The sequence below is a fragment of the Crocodylus siamensis genome, chromosome 1 (assembly GCF_052110815.1).
Source record: "Crocodylus siamensis isolate JL-2025a chromosome 1, ASM5211081v1, whole genome shotgun sequence".
Taxonomy (NCBI): domain Eukaryota; kingdom Metazoa; phylum Chordata; order Crocodylia; family Crocodylidae; genus Crocodylus; species Crocodylus siamensis.
Window position 1 is genome coordinate 175644989 of NC_143395.1, and position 19877 is coordinate 175664865.

Here is a 19877-nt window from a genome sequence, read left to right on the forward strand (position 1 = left end):
GAAAATTTGTAATTTTTAAATAATTTTCCAGGTGTAGAATCAAATTATGGGAGGTTTGTCTTGAATTTGTCCCACTCTCCTGCAGCCCCATCATCCCCCCCTTATTGTCATACCCTTGTCTCTCTGAATTCATGAAAGTGAAGTGAGATCCACCACTTTCTGAGTGTCACCAAAAAAATCCTGTTGTTAGGACAGGATATGGTACTATATGGACTCATACCAAAGGGGAAAAGTTATTAAGGACTTTATTAGCATGTTTTAAAGCTAGTTTATGGAAAGTAAGAAATACCCATTTTTTTAAGGGGTTGGCTTTCACTGGAAAAGAGTGTCTGAAGCTGGGACTGCATGAACTGAAATACCACATTGATTGGGGCAGGGAAGAGATCAGAAAAGAAGAGGCAGAGAAGTGGAGGAAAAAGGACTGAACCCACTTGTTTCACTAAACCAACAAGACAGGACTGATGGAAGGGGCAGAGAGTTTCATGTGGTTACTGAAGTAATCCTTTTTTATAGGTTTCTGGATGAAGAACAAGAGTTTTATAAGGGTTCTTTTGTGGAAAGTTGATGAATGCTTTTTAAGGGTTTAATACATGTAGTTGTTTTTGTAATATGAAATTTTGGTAAAACAAAGATGCTTAATGTGAAGTTTTGTAAGAACAGGGTGATGTGTGTTTTTAATAAAATTTGTGTAAAAAAAACCGTTCATGTTGCCCAATACAGGCCATGAGTTTTACAGTCATGCTTAGTGTTGGCTGCATTTAATCAGCTTCATAGCTGATTTCCATTACTGAGCACATTCTGCTTTTGGCAGCCATTTAATGATAAACAATGTATTTAATGAGGTTTCCTTGTCTGTGAATGTAGGATGAGAGTTTTGCCTCCATGCTAACTGGGGTAGGGAAAAATCATCTTATATTTGAGTAAATATGGTATTTTTCATAGTCAAATAATGAGTGAAAACTAAAAGCTGGAATTTTCTCAGGGGTGCCTTGAATTTAAAAGGTTTGAGAGTTGCTTTCTTTTTATACAGTCTCTGCTCCATTTGTTGCAGAAATTGGAAGATATCTAATGAATGAGGCAGGAATGGCAGGCAATGATGTCTCAGCGAAGGATAGAATTGAGTGTTGCTTTGGAAAATGGTATTCCACATGTTTCTGCCATAAAGTTCTTACATGATGCTTGGCAAGTTAAAAGAGTTTTTTGTTTAAAAGAACTCTGTTCTTTTTTTTGGGTGCCTAATGTGAGATATGTAAGGTTAGATTTGCAGAAGTATCGAATGCTCATAACTGCAACTAAAGATGATTTGAGCTGTGGTTTGAACACAAGAGTGCTTGATACTAGTACAAAAATCAGGTTTTAGCTGGACACCCAAAACCAATAGACACTTTTGGGAATCTGAGTTTTTTATCTCTTTGTGCCTCCGTTTCCCTGATGCAAAATGGGTTTAATGATATTTAATCTCAAAGGGATTATGAGGAGGAAATTAATATCTTTATATTCAGTACAGGTTTTGGACAGAATTAAGTAAGGACTGAGACCACAACTTGGGTCTGGCAGGTAAAAAGAAATACTGAATTAATGAATGTGGCCAGGGCCCTTTGGGGAAAAAAAATCATATGATCATGTAATCAAATTTTGTATTAAAATGTATATACATGAAGAGATGAAATTAAGATTTCAGGGGCAACCTTAATTTTCAGATTTCCTAAATTTTAAGTCTTTGATATTGCAACTGTAACCTTTTATTAATATAATTTTCTATACTCTATATCTAAAACCTATTTTTCTTCATTTTTATTATGATAAATAAAACAGAAGCAGAAATAAAATGTTCCCCCACATCTTCCTTTTCCTCACACTTCGCCACTATACTTTTATATATTTGCAAGTACTAGAGATGCTAAAATGGCTTGTTTTTTGGCAGTGGACAGTTTGATTTAACATAAGAACATCAGTGGGTCAGACCATAGGTCTATCTTGCCCAGTATCCTGTGTCACAGTGGCAGAGAGTGGATGCTGAAATGGACAGTGAACTGCCTGAATACGTCCCCATGAGTGCACACATGTGATTTGTGGTGTCTCAAAGCCATTTGGAGTGCCACAAACCACACATAGCACAGGGTTTGAAATATGGGGGAGCCTGGGGGGGTTGAGGCCCCCATAAGAGACAAGAGCCTTCCATAAGGGATGAGAGCCTCCAGCCCACCCGCGCCTTTCTGAGCAGCTCAGGTGGTGGTGGCAGCTCCTTCCAAATTCTGGCTACCACTGCTGCAGACCCCCTCACAAATCAGAGTGTAATTTGAACCCTGACCCAGCTTACGTGGGCCCACGAACCACTCTGCTAATCTGCAGCATCGCAGGTATTTTTGACACTGGAGAATCAAGTCTGTGATCTTGAATTTTGACACAGACTCCCTTCTTACATCTTCTTTTCACTTCTTCTATTCCTTTCCCTTATGGGGTGGTGCAGAAATTATCCAGAACATGGTTTTAATGTCACATTCTGATTTATGAAACATATTCGTCTCTTGATATAAAGATAAAAAAAAGCATCACCTTCACTACATAAGGTCATGAATTCAACAGCATTTGTTTGCTTGAATTGGATTACACAGAGGCTTTTTTTTAAAAAACAACTTTTTTTTTGTCCAACTTCTAAGCAACACACACACCCTGTGAGCCTCAATAGTAGGGCTGTGCACTCAGGTGTCTCCCCACCAGCTTCCTGCACTACCTGGCCAGCCACCCTGTCTCACCCTAAGCTACCCAATCACAGGCCTCCAGTTGAACAACCATGTTTTAAATTATATATTATGTAGCCCTGTAACATTCCCAAAAACACAGTCCTAAGTGTATAGTTATACCACTTACATATTTGATCAATTCCCTAAACTTCCTCTTAAATAGTAACAGGAATATAATTAATGGACAGCAATGAAGTATCCATTTAAGAGATCTTAAATTGCTTTATTGCTACAAACTACCAACAAAATCATTGGGACATAGTTTCATAGTAGCTAGAGTCAGGAGGGCCCTGAACAGATAATCTAGCCTGACCCCCTGCCACAGGCAGGAATGAATGCTGGGTTCACAAGACCCCAGACAGGTGATCATCCAACCTCCTCTTGAATTTGGCCAAGGTAGGGGTGAGGACCACTTCCCTGGGAAGTTGGTTCCAGATTTTGGCCACCCTAACTGTAAAAAATTGCCTTCATAGTTTTATGTTTTTACTGTAATTCTTGCAAGCAAATATAAAATAGAGCAAGTTCAATTGCTGCTTTTGCAAATATCAGGAGGATCCAAATAAAGAACCATAAAGAGCTTATAAATTATGCAGAATATCTCCATTAACTGCAAATACATCAAACCTATCCATTGAATTACCGTATTTTTCGGACCATAAGACGCACCTGACCATAAGACGCACCCAGTTTTTATGGCAGGAGAGACTATGTGTGCCGATGGCCGGCCATTTTTATTGCCGGCTCCCGGCCACCGGCACGGGCGCCGGCTTCCGGTGTAAACAAGCGGCGGATGTCCCGCTCGGGCTCCGCCGCCTCCGCGGGCAAGCTCCGCCCCCGTCTCCCCAGAACACACACCTTTGGACCATAAGACGCACCCTCGTTTTCCCCCTACTTTTGGGGGGAAAAAAGTGCGTCTTATGGTCCGAAAAATACGGTAGGTTATGTATAATATTGTTGGAAATTATAAGTGATTAATTACTCTAATTTCTTATTGGTCTGTCTTTTTGTCCTCTGCATTTTGAGCACAAGACAGAGTCAAGAATCCCGGCCTATATTTTTATCTCAGTTTTCCTGCATGTGTAGTATAGTATTCAGATGTTTTTGTTGTTGTTACTGTTTTAAGGAGTAGGATGGTGGATCTAACAGATTCCCTTAAAAGCATCACATTCCTATCTTAGGCCCTGAGTTTGGAAAGCACTTAACTTATACCTGAGTCTGTCCCTATTCAGCATTTCAAGTGACCATTTCCTGGCATATATAAAGTTAAACATACTTAAGCAACCTGCATTAAGAAGGATGCTTTCATGGATCAAGATGTCAGAGGATCATTATTATTTACCTACCATAAATGAGGAACTCATTAATCCACTTCAAAATCCATAATAAAAAAGTAGGAACTTAAAAATTGCCTTCATTATCTCAAAAATCAGGTAATATATTTAAATAACTAAATAAAGATAAAGGCACCCATCTTGAGTCTCTTCAGCTTGAGCATTTGACCCTGCTTTTCTGTCACTTAGAATTTTTGGAACAGGGACATGGAGTCTGAAGGTTAGTGTGTTTCTTAAAAATAAAATGTGGGGCCCTCATTATTTTTCCCTTCTTTCCCAGCTGTCATCTTCACTTTCTTTTGTAGTCATATAAAATCTTAGCCATGTAAAAAGCATATAACAATACCTACTGTGCATTTTGAGATTGTTACAAATGTAAAGTTTTAATTATTGTGGAAGGACAGACCTAAGTCAGCATTATGCATGTATTATTCAGGTACAGAACACATGACGCATGACATGATTCAACCTTTGCAGGTCAGTCGAACCTGCCTAGGTTGAACCATTTTGTAACAGGACAGACATTCCTTGTGGACTGAGAAACAGTGGGCACATGCCTGCAGTTGCTCAGGCCAGGGGCTGGGTGGGGGTGCTAGAGCGCACCCTCGGCTGTAGGGAAGCTGTGCTGGCGGGGCATGACCAGTCAGGGCTGAACTGGGTTTAGATCCCCCCTCCCTGTCGCACCAGCAAGGACTCGAGTTGGGGCTGCTGGGCACTCCACCTTCATTGCTGCAGCTGTGAGCCAGTGTAGCCCCTTAGACAAAGGGAGCAGGGAGGGGGATCATTCCCCCTCTACCCCCACAACCCCCAGGGAGCCTCAGCTGGGTCTGCCCACCCCAACTGCCACCGCCACTCGCTCCCTGCTTGGTGCAAGCAGTGGAATAAGCCCCCTCTACTGGATGCTGGAGGCGGGGGAATAACCCCCATCCCTGCCCCCACCCCCAAGGGGCCCTACTGGCCAGCATCTGGCCACCTCCCCACCTGGTCACTGCAACACAAGGAGGCAGGGCTATTGATGAAGGCAGCAGCCCCTGTCATAGTGTTGGGGGGCACAAGCCCCTTCCCAGCAGGGGAGCCTTGCTACAGGGCAGGCAGAGCTGTGGCAGACAGTATGGGGACCGGGGGAGAGGGAGCAGAGCCCTCCAGACCCCCCCTCCCAGCACTGTGGTCCGTAGCAGCTTTCCACGCCCTGCAGTGCAGCCTTTCCCCACCCTCCCAGCAGGAAGGGGCTTGCGCTGTGGGTAACCATGACAGGGGCTGCTGCCTCCATCACAGTCACCCCCCCTCACCTCTCCAACAGCTGGGCAGGTGTGGGGCCAGATGCCGGCCAGCAGGGCCCCTGAGGTGGCAGGCAGAGAGCAGAGTTATTCCCCCCTCTGCCTCCAAGGCACTGCAGTTGGGTCTGCCCACCCTAGCTACTGCTGCTCACTCTGTATTTGGGGCAAGCAGTGAAATAAACTCCCTCCACTGGACTCTGGAGGGAGTGGGGCAGGAGGGGGCTTATCCAAAAATTGGGGATTTTTTTTTTATCAGAGAAAACCAGGATCCCTGGTAATTATGACTTCTCCAAAGCTACTGATCATAATTTAGCATAATATTCATGCCTGAAACCTCAGCAGATGTTATCCAGTCTTAAAAGTGGTTGTCACAGTGTACAGGCTTGACGGCCAAAGATGTCAGAGGTAGATGGGTCAAGGTTTCTGGAGCATGTTTATTTGCCTGCTTCTTTGAAGCCAGTAATAAAGACTGTGCTCCTGGCAGCAGGGCTGATATTTATGCACTAAAGCTAAGATGTAGGCCCATATACCTGGATTCCAAAACATTTGGTGGACAAACATCAGGGGCTGTCAGTGTTGACACTGAAATCAGGTTTCAGTGCATTAGTATAACAATGGTTGCTACAAATGAAGTGAGCAGAGAGGTCAAGTATTCTGGCTCTGTTGCTGAGTCAAAAATCTGATCTGTTACTGCTCATACAATTGGTAGAAAGAGCCCCAGAGTAGCTTCTATTAGGAATAGGAGATATAGTAGATTTCTCACCAAGAATGAAATGGATACCCATAAATACAATCTAGCCAAAGCTCTGCTTGTGTTGGAATTATCATCAAGCACACTAAGGCTTTAATGAACTGGGATGAAATTGATGCATTGGCTATTGGTCAATGCCAAGGAATTATCAAAGTGTGATCTTAAGACCTGTTGGTTTAAATGGTGCTGATGCGTAGCAGCTCTCCTCCAACCTCAGAAACTGCTTCAGCAAGAGTGAGTCAGGCTGGCTGGCACAATTATTTTCCATGGTGTCATTGGTGGGGCAGAAGGGTTCCAGCCTTCAGGTGCCTCATCTGCCTCCCTCACCCCATCATACAGAGATCTTCATCCTTCCTCATTTCTGCAGACAAAAGAAGGGAACCACAGATGATGCCTCTGTCTCTGAAGGGAGATGCCAGTACCAGGCTCTTTGTTCAGGCAAGGAACTGGGAAAGCAGGATTATTCTATGATCATTCTCCCTATGTCAGTAGTGAGGGGCTTAGCAGGTCTTGCTCCTGTGCACCATAGGAAAAAGGCTGTGCAGAGGGGGTTGGTGTGGTACCTAAAATGTCCCTAGTGAGCAGTGATTTTGAGCTCCATTGTTGCTGTTACTCTGGTCTTTGCCTACCACATATCAAAGCTCAGAAAGGCACAGGGAAAGCCTCCTGTGCTACACTAGCTTTTCAAATAAGTAAGATACTGAAAGACTGCAAAATACTGGAACTCTAAGCAAGAGGGATTATGTAGAAGTAGGATTTCTATGCATATAGGGAAAAGCAATGACTTGTGAGTAACTAGGCTAAGTACAGACAGTCAAAAAGCCTGAGGCTGAAGAAATTCAATCTTTTCAGGTTAGTCTAAACTGCAGAGATTAAACTGAGAAACAGTTGGGCAGACATTTACTTTTGATTCAAGCAATGCAGCCACGTGCCCACAGTGGCTCAGGCCAGAAGCTGGGGGGTGCTAGAGCACAGCTCTCTGGCACGTAGCCAGCACAGGCTGTATGTTCAGTTCTTCTTCCTGCTGCCCCCGAGGTCTCTGGGATTTGCAGTCAAGAATCACAACAGCAGGACCCTGCAGGGTTGCTCATCACTTCCTCTTCCTGCTTCTAGGTGCCTCTGGGATTTGTAGTCCACAGTTGCAACCAACAGTAAGTAGGGCAGGGCAGCTCTGTACTCCCTGGCCCCAGACCCCAGCCAGGGTTTGCCTCCCCCACCAACCCTTCTCTGCTACAGCAGATAGCACAGCCTAGCCCAAGGCTGGAAAGCGTGCTGGGGGACTGTGATTTAACTTAAACCAGGAAGGGGTCTGGAACAGAAATTTCATGAACTGGTTTGATTGAAATCACTTAAGTCTGATACTGCATTCAACCAGGTTTATCTTAAACCAGTTTCAGCCATTTTGAAACTGGTTTATGTGCACAAAGCTTCTGTTCTGTTACAGGTTTAAACCAGTTTCTGATCACTTGAACTGGTTTATGTGCAACTTCTGTCCCTAGCTCTAAGGTGTTCCCTTAGGAAAGGAAGTGAGAGCTCTCTTAGCATATGTGTCTTTCTTTATTCCTTTAGTTTTGTAATAGAAAATTAATGATTCTGTAAATAATGCTGAGGACAGTAGAAACCCTCTACATATTTTAAACTACAGGATTTAAGATGAGTCATGACATGGGACTAAGCGGACACTATAGCCTCTAGCTAACTCCAGCAGTGGGAAATTAGAAGCCGAAACCCCTTATCAGCCTTTGCAACTTGAAGTGTGTAACAATCATTGCAAAGCTGGGCCTGTGGGGAAAGTTTTTAAAATGTCTTTGCAGTTGTATTAGGTACATTTAGTTAAGTGAATTAATTGATTGTTGTTGTTTCTCTCTCCTCTTCCCCACCTTGTTTTTCTTCACCCCCTCCCTTCCATGTCTGTCTTCTTTCCTCTCCTTATTTCTTTTCTCTTCCTTTCTTACTCCTCTGATCGGCATTCTTCTCCCTGCTCTACATACATCGTGTAGAAGTGGGATGCCAATCAGAGGTGCCACAGGAACAGTCTCGCGGTGTGGGAGCCCAAAGAGCAGCGCTCCCACACCACGGGACCACTTGGTCAGTGGTGGGCCTGTCCCGGACAATCCAGGACCATTGTAAGCCATACTACATATTACTCAGGAAAACATGACGGAATTGTATCTTATGAGAAAAGACTTCATTGTTGAATCTGGACCATTTTTAACTGGAAAAGCTAAAATTTAAATGACAAGAAACACAATGATCCTATTGTCTAATACTATGTTTTATGATACTAATATGGGTGGCACAATTATGTCTGCATTTTGCATTCTACTAACACCTGACAGATATCCAGTGTTTGCAGCATCTATTAATTTGACTTGCATGACTAAACGTGAACTAATATCTCCAGTAATAAACAAAGTGATGGAGAAACCCTATAAGCAAGTTGAATGTGTGGAAAACCAAAGAGCAGTATTAACATGTTTGGCTAGTATTCTGCTTTGTACCCTACTAGCCTGTCTTGCTCGCTGTAAGGCCACCTATCCCAATCGTGTCATATTGTGTATCGCTTGTTATCAGATGTTCTTGTAGGGTGTATAAGAAGAGAATTTTCTCTCCAGATATTGTTTGTTCTTTTATTATGAGAGAGGCTGAGATTTCAAGGAAGCCTCCAAAACTGTGATCACAATTTTTTAAGTGAAATTAAAGAGACTCTTGCTTACACAATTTGATTATTCAAATTTTGTATGCACAATTATGTGGTTGATTTCAAAGGCTGGTTTTTAATATGAATCCCTATTTGCACATGTGAATTTGTAGAGACAATTCAAAACATATAGAGAGAAAACCATGTCTGGAGAGGAAGAAATAGCACAATGAGAATTTTTAAAAGAAAGTTGTTTGCTGGAGCTGAGTAGTGGCTCCTGGGATATTCCTTTGTTATGTTTTTTGCAGCTTCATGGGAAGCTGACCAATTCTATGTATAGTTGGTAGAACACTGCTTCAACCCTAGGGCAAAATACAGACAGTCAAAAAGCCTGAGGCTGAACCAATTTGGTCTTTGCAGGTTAGTCTAAGCTGCAGAGGTTAAACTGAGAAACTACTGGACAGAAATTCACTTTTGATTAAGGAAATGCAGCCACATACCTGCAGTGGCTCAGGCCAGAAGCCAGGGGGCACTAAAGCACAGCTTTCTAGCATATAGACAGCATGGGTTGCGTGTTTGTGTCCTCTTCCTGCGGTCCTCAAGGTCTGGGATTTGCAGCCCAGAATCACAACAGCAAGACTCTGCAGGGTTACTCATCATATCCTCTTCCTGCTTCCAGGTACCTTTGGGATTTGTAGTCCACAGTTGCAGCCAGCAGTAAGTTTATTAGGGCAGGGCAACTCTGTACTTGGGCAAAGGGAAGTTTAACCCCCCTCCCTGGCCCCAGACCCCAGCTGGGGTTTGCCTGCAGGGGGGCAGTCCCTGCCTCCCCCCTCCCCAACCCCACCCAACCCTCCTCTGCTGGAGCAGACAGTATAGCCCAACCCAGGGGTGCAAAGCATGCAGGGATGCTGGGGGACTGTGATTTAACTTGAACCAGGAAGGGGTCTGGGACAGAAGTTTCATAAACTGGTTTGACCCAAATCAGTTCAGTCTGATACTGCATTCAGCCAGGTTTATCTTAAACCAACTGGTTTATGTGCACTGAGCTTCTGTCCTGTTACAGGTTTAAACCTGTTTCTGGTGACTTAAACCATTTTATGTGTAACTTCTATCCCTAGCCTACTTGTCCACCTAAAGTTCTAATCTAAAGTCATTATGATCAAGATGTTTCCAGTCCTTGCCAGCCTTTTGAATTCAGGACCAATCTTACTTCCTCAGTAGGAGAGGACTCAGTTTTCTCACTAGACCTCACGGCTGGCCCTCGACTGTTTTTTTTCTTTGTTTGTTTGTGAAAAGCTTAGTGTGCACAAAAGTGCAGACTCTCACAGCATATGAATCCATACAAATTACCACCAACTTTTTTCCATCCTAACTGGAAGATTACTTTCTGCTCCAGCATTGCTCAGGAACTGTCAGCTGCTTTGAGTTTTGTTTTTAATATGTGGACTAGAGTCCAGAGCTTCAAAGAGATGTCATTTATGACATGGCTTGAATCCAGGTAGGCAGAGGTGAAAGGCTAATGGGTTCACCAACTGTACAGTTACCTTTATCCCAAATTTTCTCTATGAATTCTTGACTGAATATTTTTATTTATAAGAAGGGCCATGTTACCAAATGCTCAGAATGCTTATATTAAATTCAGGCAATAAATGGGAAAGACATGCCCTTCTCAACTAAGCAGCCTCTCAACTCTTGAGATAAGCCTAGGGAAAGAAAACCTTGCTGAGCGTGTTACTGTCTAGGAAAGAGAATTCCAGAGATGAGGAGTTTCCAGTAAAATTTTTCAACTACCAACCCTAGTCACTTTGATCTGGGACCTCTGGTTTCAGTGACTTTGCTAATTGCAGTTGCTTGATAGTATATGGGGAGAGAGCTTTCTCCCTAATTGTCAATTCGAGCTTTTTAGCTCAAAGTCAGCAACTTAAATTGTTCACGAAAGGCAGTGCAACAAAGAACAGCTACATATACATACAGTGTTTTGCTTGCTTCGGCTATCAGACATGTGATGGGAACTTCCAACTTGCCTTATTTATGCATCCCTTTATGTTGGAAGGACCAAAGTTTTGTGCAATAGTTACACTGAGGACTTGCAGCAGTCAAGCAGTTTAGAAGAACAAATTCACAGGATGTTTAGGACAGTCAGCTAGTTTAAAAGTAAGGTCTTTAGAGCCCATTCAGAAGTGATTATAGTTCTTATTAATCCACTTTTCTGCTTGTTTATGTTTGGGGATTGAATTAGAATGACATGGGAATGCAATGAAGTTTCCCCTCTTAAAAATATCAAATGGCTATGAGCACCATGCATTCTGCAGTATCTTGTCTTTTTTTAAAGAGTGCATCAGCATACATGTAAAATAATACAGAATACTACAGGGATGTTAATTGCTTTGTTGCACTAATATAATATTTTTAGAGAGCATAGTTTACAATTGATGTTTTCCTCTTGTTTTGTTTTAATTTTGCAGTGACTCATTGATCATTACAGAGCAGGATTTTAGTAGTGTCAAATAAACCTTTTTTTCCTACTGTCTTATATCCACATCATGTCATAGTACTAGCAAGAAAGTTTGTATAAACTATGCACCCATGTGTATGCTAGGATGGGAAAACCTAAAGGTGTGTTACATTTACAAAATCTTTAAAAGATTTTTTTAGAAGTTCTGGATCTTCTGTAACACATTTTTAAACCATTTGGAAAATCATGACAGGTCCTTCCCCAACATCCAGGGAACGTTACTTTTTAAAACCATGCTAATATCCTTTACCAAAGGAACATGTTCCTACATCTCAGATTTTCGACTCTCCTGCATGGAGATTTCCCAGGTTCTGAGGCTCGCAGCCTCTTCTTCCCCTTCCAGGAGTAGATGCTCATTATAGTCTCAGAATAGGTTCTCTCTTGCCAGCTTGGCAGCCAGCCACTCAGCACACCTTTGTTTTCAGTTTTACATCCAGCACCTCACATTCTGTCTTTCTTTTAGCTGCCAGGGCTCTTTCTTTATTTCTTTTCATTGCCAACTGCTTCATTTCTCCTAAGGACTTTTTTTGAGGACTCAGTTCTGCTCCCAGGATTATCATTATCATGTTTATTATGGTTGCACCCAAAGGCACTAATCACAACTGGACTATGCTGTGTGCTATACAAACACAGACAAAGAGATAATCCCTGTCCCTGAGAGCTTATCCTAGTTCTCTTTATGACCTGCCCTTTCCACTCCTTTGCTTTCCTGCAAAACAATCCCCTCTCTTTTTCTCTGCAGTATCAGGTCTCTTTTTTTTCCTCCCTTCAAAAGCCTGTGCCCTTTTCTCTCAAACCCAATGCACTTGCTCTTTAAATCACTCCTTTTTCTTCCTCAGAATGGCTCTCTCTTCCAAATCCCCACTTCAGCTCTTGCCCTTGCTGTTGTTTCTGTTCTGTCCCAATGCTGCCACTGCAGTTTATCCATGATTTAGTCACCTCCTCAATGCTTGGCCAGTCCATTAAGGGACTCGCTGGTTAGCTGATGGGAGGGAGTGAAGTGGCACTTACCTTTTCCCATGGTCACAGTCAGCCAGAGAGAAAATGGGCCTGATTTTATCCTCAATTCATTTAGGTGTAAATCTTAAAGTAAGACTCTTGAAGTGAACAGGTACATAATACCTGAAAAACTGGTAAAAGAGCAGAATCAGTCTCATAATTTCTAACAGAGATAGAATCTGTGAGACTCAGGATGTCTGCAAAATTCATGCCCCTAGTAGGTGCGTGTGTCTGAACTTTTTTGGAACTCATCCTTCCCTTGACTTGACTTGCACACATTTCTTTAAACTTACTGGAAAGAAACCGTTAATACTTGTATTATGTTTTAACTTGCTTTCCTTTGGAGGCAGGGAATTGTCAAGTAAGTATTAACACCATACAAACAAAAAGCACAGGATTCTATGTATGGTATATATTACCCAGGTCACAAAGGGTAAATAGATACATAATTTGCTACCATGCAAATTTGTCATCCTTTACACTACCATCATATGTTTCAAACCAAATTAGCTATAATCACAGGCTTGTTAAAAATGAAAATGAATTTGATGCTGCTTTACTTTTACATTTATTTTCTGAATAAGGTGAAGATAAAGCACTGAATGCATATATGTGTGTATATATATACATGTAGATGTATATATAAATACACACAGTATTTGTGTACATGTGAACTGTGTACAGATATATATAAAATGTGTGTGTGTGTATTTTCAAATTTAATCTTGTGTTTACTATCTAGTAAGTCTTTCCTGATCATGTCATAGTAGTAGTGTCCTCACTTTCATCACAAATCTTGGCTTGCTTTTGTCATAAACTTTAATAGACATTTTAGGTGAAGAAATGTAAAATAAATTTATTTTATAATTACACTAAAACAGAAAAAAGAGCAGGAAACATACAAGAAAGCAACTGACTCTGTTTGGAAGTGCTGATTCCAAAGCTTCATATTAGTTCTGGGTTCACAGTGACCTTTGCAAAATGTTCTAGCTTCACTTAATGTTGTTACTTTGGAAGGGAGTGAAGTTTCATATCACATTCCTCCCATCTATTTTCTGGTGGTTATTGTACCATTAACTGATTCAATTATAATTGATGATTATATAACATACTTTAATTAAACAGTTTCAGAGAAAATAAAGCTACCTTGTTTTCATGAGAGGAAAAAAACCCCACAAAAATATAGACTGTCCCCAGTACACAAGTTGTCCTACCAACAAATAGCAGAAATTGTTAGGCTAAATTATGAGCTGAACCAGACCGGAAAACAACCATCCATTTCTGTGAAACTTTCAACAGCATTCACAAACCTGCTGTTATGTTTCCAAGAAGTACAGCTTCTATAAGGCACACTGAAATTATCAAAGTACACAGCAGCATATTTTCAGTTCAGTACAAAGTAAGTGGGAAGCATTGATATAGCTTCCTTTTGTCTCCCTGTCCTGTAGGAGCTTTAGTGCAGAGTTTGCCCAGTGATGCCAGGGTATGACCTTTCTGAATTCGTAGACTGGTGCACTCTTCAATTTCTGTTTTAGTTCTTGCTGGCATGCTGGAATAGCATGGTTTGTGACACTCAGGAATGACTGGTCAGCTCTAAAAATGCTTGTGCATGAATACAATGGTCAGAAATACTCCTCTAACGTGTACTAAGTTTCTTACTTGGCTTTATTTGCTGCTTACAAGGGGATCAAGGTAATTCTTTCACTCTTTTAATGTCACAAGACCACCTGCTAATATATTTTGCTGGTGCTTTGTGAGCTTACTCTGTGTTTGACTAGTGAGCTTCTTTGTGTATTTGCTTTCAGCTTTCTCCTGTCCTTTTAGAATTTAAACTTCTTATACTGCATACTAGTGTCATAAATACACTAACAATATCCTTTGGAAAGCACCACCTGTAAAGCCCCCACAAAAATGATTATCACAGAAAAAGCCATGCAGATGTATTAAATAAAAGGTGGTTAGTTCCTTCTGCAAGAAACAAGATACCATTTACTGCTTGTATCAGAAATGAAGTTTTGCCAAGTGAGGATTAATAGTACTTGCATTTCAGGATTACAGTGCAAGTACCACAAGCATTTGGGAGGGGGGTGGTGGGTATAAATGTCCAGGCTCTTCCTTTTCAACAGGGACTAACTTCCATAGTGCACACATTTTATTCAGGTTATCTGGTTTGTTTTCAGTAGCTGATGATTAGAGAAAACATTTGTATGCTTTTTGCTCTCAAATGGCTGTCAGCCTTTGCCCCATTCAAGTACTACTTAAGTAAATCAGGGCCATGTACTGGCAGTTCTTGCTTAAAGAACTGTACTATTCTCAAATGCTTAATCTCCAGCATCTACACTTGTGGTATGACATGTAATTTCTAATATATTTACACCAGCCAGGGTTCCTTTCACATGATATTTCAGAGCTGGCATTTGATACAATCTGTTCTATTGTACACACCCTTATCTTTCAACACAACAACATAATTTCTGCACCTACCTTCTAGCAGGGAGAGCTGGATCCTATGTTACTGAAACAGAGTAGAATTTGGTCCACCTCTGTTTTTAATGAGAAGTAAAGGAGGCTGCGGGAGGTGGGAATCGTTGGCCTTAGAGTAAAAAATTATAACTGAAAACGAGACTGTGCAGTATGGGGTTGATCTTGCAAGTCAATAAACAACTTTTAGATAGACTAAGTGCCCTTGACTTCTCCCTGGATGCAGTCCCCTCAGGGGTTACTCTGCCACTTTGAAGGATCAGCCAAATATACCCTTAATCACTGCACTGCTTGTAATCACAGAAACATTTTTCCTTAGCTAATTACAGCTTGCTTCCATTTTGCTCTCTCACAGCAGTAAAGGTTATCTGTAGTTAAAAAGCATGCTTGTGAATAAGATTCTGTTTCAGTCTGTGTTCTACATTCATGTTTTAGTTGCTTTTTGTGACTGTAATTATAGCAATGTACTTTTTAGGCGTTAATCTCTGTTAAATTCACACCAGTGAACAATGAGTCATACCTGAAACTGTTGCTTTTTTGCCATAATTAAAGCCTGATCCAAATCTCCTTGAAGGCAAGGGAAAGATTTTGTTTTAAGATCAAGAAAGTAGTTGGGATTCTGCAGTGGGGTTCATTTAAAACCAGTGATCTCTTTTCCCTCTCTCTCTTTCTCATCTTGGGGGAAGGCCAGCTGCTGGCTGTTCAGAAAGCTTCCACTCCACTTCTAAAGATAGTCTGATGGTAATGCAGAAGGCCAAATGTATATCATTTTCAAGGAGTTACTCTGGATTCAGGCTGGTGTGAGTTTAAAAGAATTTGTCCCAGCACTGTCTGTTCTGCCATTCATTCTCATCAGCGGCATTCTTCAGTAATGTTTCTACTCTCTACACCAGAATGGATCCAGGTTCATTGCATTTGCTACAAAATCCTGGAGACAGCAGGCACTAAACCTTGCTAGCTATACTTCCCATTCTTCTGTTTGTACACAAACATACTGGATAGTTTTGAACATTTTCTTTTGCATTGAAATATATTGATTGTCTTCTTTTTTTTTTCAATGTATTGTTTCAGGCCACCAGTTAGCAGAGCTGCTCCTCAACCTGAAAAACTGCAAAAGAATAATATCAACAAAAAAAAGAAACTGGTTGAGGTCAGGCTTAAGGATTTTTTGTTTTTTATTTATTCATTTTGAAATTTGCTTTGATATTAATGTTTGCTAGGTAAAATCTCCCTATAGTTTAAAGGTACAATGCGTTCTCTTTCATGAAGTATCAAGCATTATTTGTCAAGTAATAGTTTTTTCATGTAGGAAAAGACATTTCCTTTCCTCGGCACACTCCTTCAGAACCACAAAACAGATCTAGGGCAAAACTTAGGAAGAGCAAATGGTAATCAATGGGTGTGTGTAGATTAAACGGAGGCCCTAAATTGAAGCAGTGGGTTTTTAAAAACACTGCTTCAATTTAGGGCCCTATAAACCCCCGTGTTGCGCACACACCCGAACTTACCTGCCTCTGGTGGCAGGGAATGGGAGGGCGAGCTGCCAGCGGGTGGAGCAGTCCCTGGGCTGCCGGTGTGGGGCTCTGGTGCTTCCCTCCATGGCAGCGGCCGGCCCCTCCCCACAGGTGGCAGCCACCTGCAAGCACCTGACTTGGGCAGTCCTGGGGGGCATTGGAGCCACGGAGGGAAGCACTGAGCCCTTGTGCAGCTCGGGCAGGCAGGCTCCAGGGGGTAAAAAAAAAGATCTTGGGCAGAGCCTGCCTTCCCAGGCTGCTGCCAGGCTGCCTTCAGGGCTTCCTGCAGAGTCCCTGAGCTGCACAGAACCCAGTGATTTGCTCCGCAGCTGTAGGGGCAGCAAACTAAAACTCGGAGGAGGAGTTTATTTTGCTGTGCCCCAAGTCATTTAAGGCACATTATGCCGCCAAATTTGCTACAGCAGCTGGAATTACTGCACAATATGCCGCTGATGCATGCAAACACTGACACTATTAAAGCGGTGCAAAAGCATTTAACCCACTTGAAAGTGTCATGAATACATGCCACTCATTTCATCTACACACACTAGTGCTGTAAGTGGTGATGGATGACTCCATATTGGGCCATGAGAGTCATTATCAGGATTCCTAGTTTTCACTCTTTAAAAATCCCAAATTCTCTGATTAAAACCCCCCAAATCCATGTTTTTTGCAGTTAAAATGAAACACCAGTGTATACATAGGTATCAGTTGAACGCAATGTTTTATTGATATATTTACAATTTTAAAGCAATTTGGAAGTCTTCCAGTGCCTCAAATGTTATAATAAAATAGATTCTAAATACCTATATATTTAGGTGTTTTATTTTAGTTCTTTTATCATGGAAAATCAGAGCTCCCCCACCTTCACTCACCAGGACATGAGTCCAGCTGCAGCTGTCCCCCATGCTGCTTTGTGGCACTGAGCAGCCCTGATATGCTGGTGCCATGCCCCTGCCCATGCCATTGCCCCTCCTGATACACATCCCCCTGGCCCTGCTGATCCCCTCATTCCCAAGCCACAGCACCCTCTCCCTGCTAGTGCCTCTTACACCTGACCCACTGACCCCACCGCCAAGCCCCAGCCCCCCAGTTTGTGAGGAAGTCAATGGGTGTGTGGGGAAGGAGGGTGTGGACACAGGTGACGTGGAGGGGGGAGCACAGGCAACACGGGGGGGCATGTGCCCCCCTAAATTTCTGCACCTTCAGTGGGGTGTGGAGCTGCAGCTGGGCTGGACCAGCTCCAGGCAGGAGCTGCCTCCATGGCCCAGCAGGTGGGACCCATCACAGAAGGGAGCACCACAACGCCATGGCTACCAAGGTGAGGCATCCCCAGGGCTCACAACTCCACACTGCCACCACTGTAGCCACTGCACCTCACCTTAGTGGCTGGGTCCCAGCCATTGGGCCACAGAGGCAGCTCCTGCCTGAAGCTGGTCTGGCTTGGCTGCATCCCTACACCCCATAGTGGGCACAAAAATCTAGGCGAACACATGCTGTCCCAGCATCCTCACTGCCTTGCCTGTGCTCCCCCGCCCCCCTGATGCATCACATGTCCCCCCTGCTGTCCCACCAACACATTGCCTGTACTCTCCCTGCACCAGATGCACATGTGTCCTCCTCCACCCACATGGACTTACCTGGAAGGAGCTGCAGGAGCTGCTCTCCGCTGCTGCCTGGCTGCCTCATGCATGTGTGCATGTGCACATGCACATGGTGCCCCCTGTGTCCTACTCCCCTCAGCCCCAAGCAGCACCTAGCAGGCTGGAACTCTGCCAGCCTGCAAGGGTTTCCTGCGTTTTTCTCCTTTAAAGTAGAATATCCATGTTTTTCCACAGCAAATGGCAAGCCTGGATCTCTGTTTATCAGAAATTATAACAAGCCTCAGTAACATCCTGTCTATGTTCACCCATCTGCGCTTCTTGAAGAACCATGAGAAGTCAATTGATGCCATCTCAGACACTAGAGTTCACAGAAGGCAGGATACACCCCATGGGCACCTATGCATGAGCCACTAAGCTGTAATTACAGTGCGTCAGAGCAAGCTCAATTAATCAAGTCTGTTGGAGCATGGTAATTTCCGCACTTCAGCAGACTCCAGCATCTCGTGCATTAGCATCCCAGCATTTAAAAATGGCAGTGGGGGCGCTTTTAACTAAAACTCATTGAACAAGCTTTAGTTAAAGCAACCCTGCTGCCATTTTTAAGCGCAGGGACACTGATACACGAGACACTCCAGGCACTTTAGAGCGGCTTTGTGAGCCGCTCTAACTAATTAAAGTGCTCTCCACCCCTCCCACTCCTGGAGCACGTGTATAAATGCCCCATAGCAGCAAGAGTATATTTCCCTCAGGACAGCTTCATCATGTTATTCAGCCATATATCTCTGTGTATATGTATGATGCCACTTGCCAGATTTCCCTGGTAACTCTGGCTTGCTCCAGTGAATCATCAGCTGAGCAGATAGTTCTAATTCTGTCTCAGGCCTTCAGGGTACTGATCATCTCCAACAACCACTAGAAACTAGTACCACTGAAAATCCTGTTGCCATCCAGACAGTCAGTCACAGAAATATCCAGAACAGGATGAGGGTGCCCACTCAGATCATCTGATAATAAGGACATTGTCCCTAGAGGACATGAGGCTACATGTAAATACCCACAAACTCAAACTGGTGTGTATATGTGATGTCCTTTGGCAACAGCCAGCAACACTGTAGAGCCACAGGCTGGAACAACCTGGCTTGGCTTCCAGGCAACCCAGTGGTCCAACCTGGCCCCTACCTTGCCACTTCTCCCTGCCCCTGCAGCTGCAGCATGGGCTCAGCTCCTCTCCACCCCATTATAGCACAAGCACAGCTCCTTCCCACTGGGCTGCAGCATGGGTGAAGCCCCCTGCCATCCAGTCCTGGTGCAGCTCCTTGCCACTGAGCCCTGGTGCAGGTGCAGGTAAACCGCCCCCACCTGTGGAGCACAGCCAGCGCCCCTTGCTGCTGACATGCCACTGACACCCCCTGCTCCACGGGCCAGATCTAATGGCTCCGCAGGCCAGATCTAATGGCTCCGCATGCCAGATCCAGCCTACAGGATGTATGTCGCCAAACCTATGTCCTATGGCATTTTGTAGTACAAATACTGACAAACAACATCTTGGTACTGTACTGTATATAAAAGCAAGGAAGTACTTGCTCTTTGCCTATTAGCCCTAATACTACCAGGTACCAGCAACAATTTGGTGGATTTCCTTAGTAGATGGTGTCACCAGTCATGACTGGTCACTATGTAGGTGCATCTCGGAGGGTACAATTTTGAGGAGACGCATCCAAAGACAATTTAATACCTGAGACAGTGCCACATGTCCACACATCAGTCCCAGTGGGTGCATAAGCATGGAATCCCTACTGCCAGTCTTCTGCACTGGGTTCAAGGTCTGATTTATGCCTTCCTACTGATTCCTCTAATCTCCAGAGTAGAGACCAGACCAGGCTTATTGTTGATCTTCTGCACACTAACAGAGATGGGTATGGCTGACAGACTTGCTACATAGGTCTGTGTGACCCCAGTCAGGCTCCAAGACCTCTTGTCACCAAACCAGGGACAAATGTGCTACTGAAACTAACAG

General features: G+C 43.3%; 1 protein-coding gene across 1 annotated transcript in view; it reads left to right on the forward strand.

Annotated features, from left to right (window-relative positions):
* Nucleotides 1-19877, forward strand: part of EML6 (EMAP like 6) — a 324512-nt gene that overhangs the window by 263321 nt on the left and 41314 nt on the right. Inside the window, exon 28 of the mRNA XM_090049525.1 lies at nt 15814-15892. Within this exon, the coding sequence (XP_089905651.1) occupies nt 15814-15892 (79 nt within the window). The remainder of the gene's footprint in view (nt 1-15813; nt 15893-19877) is intronic.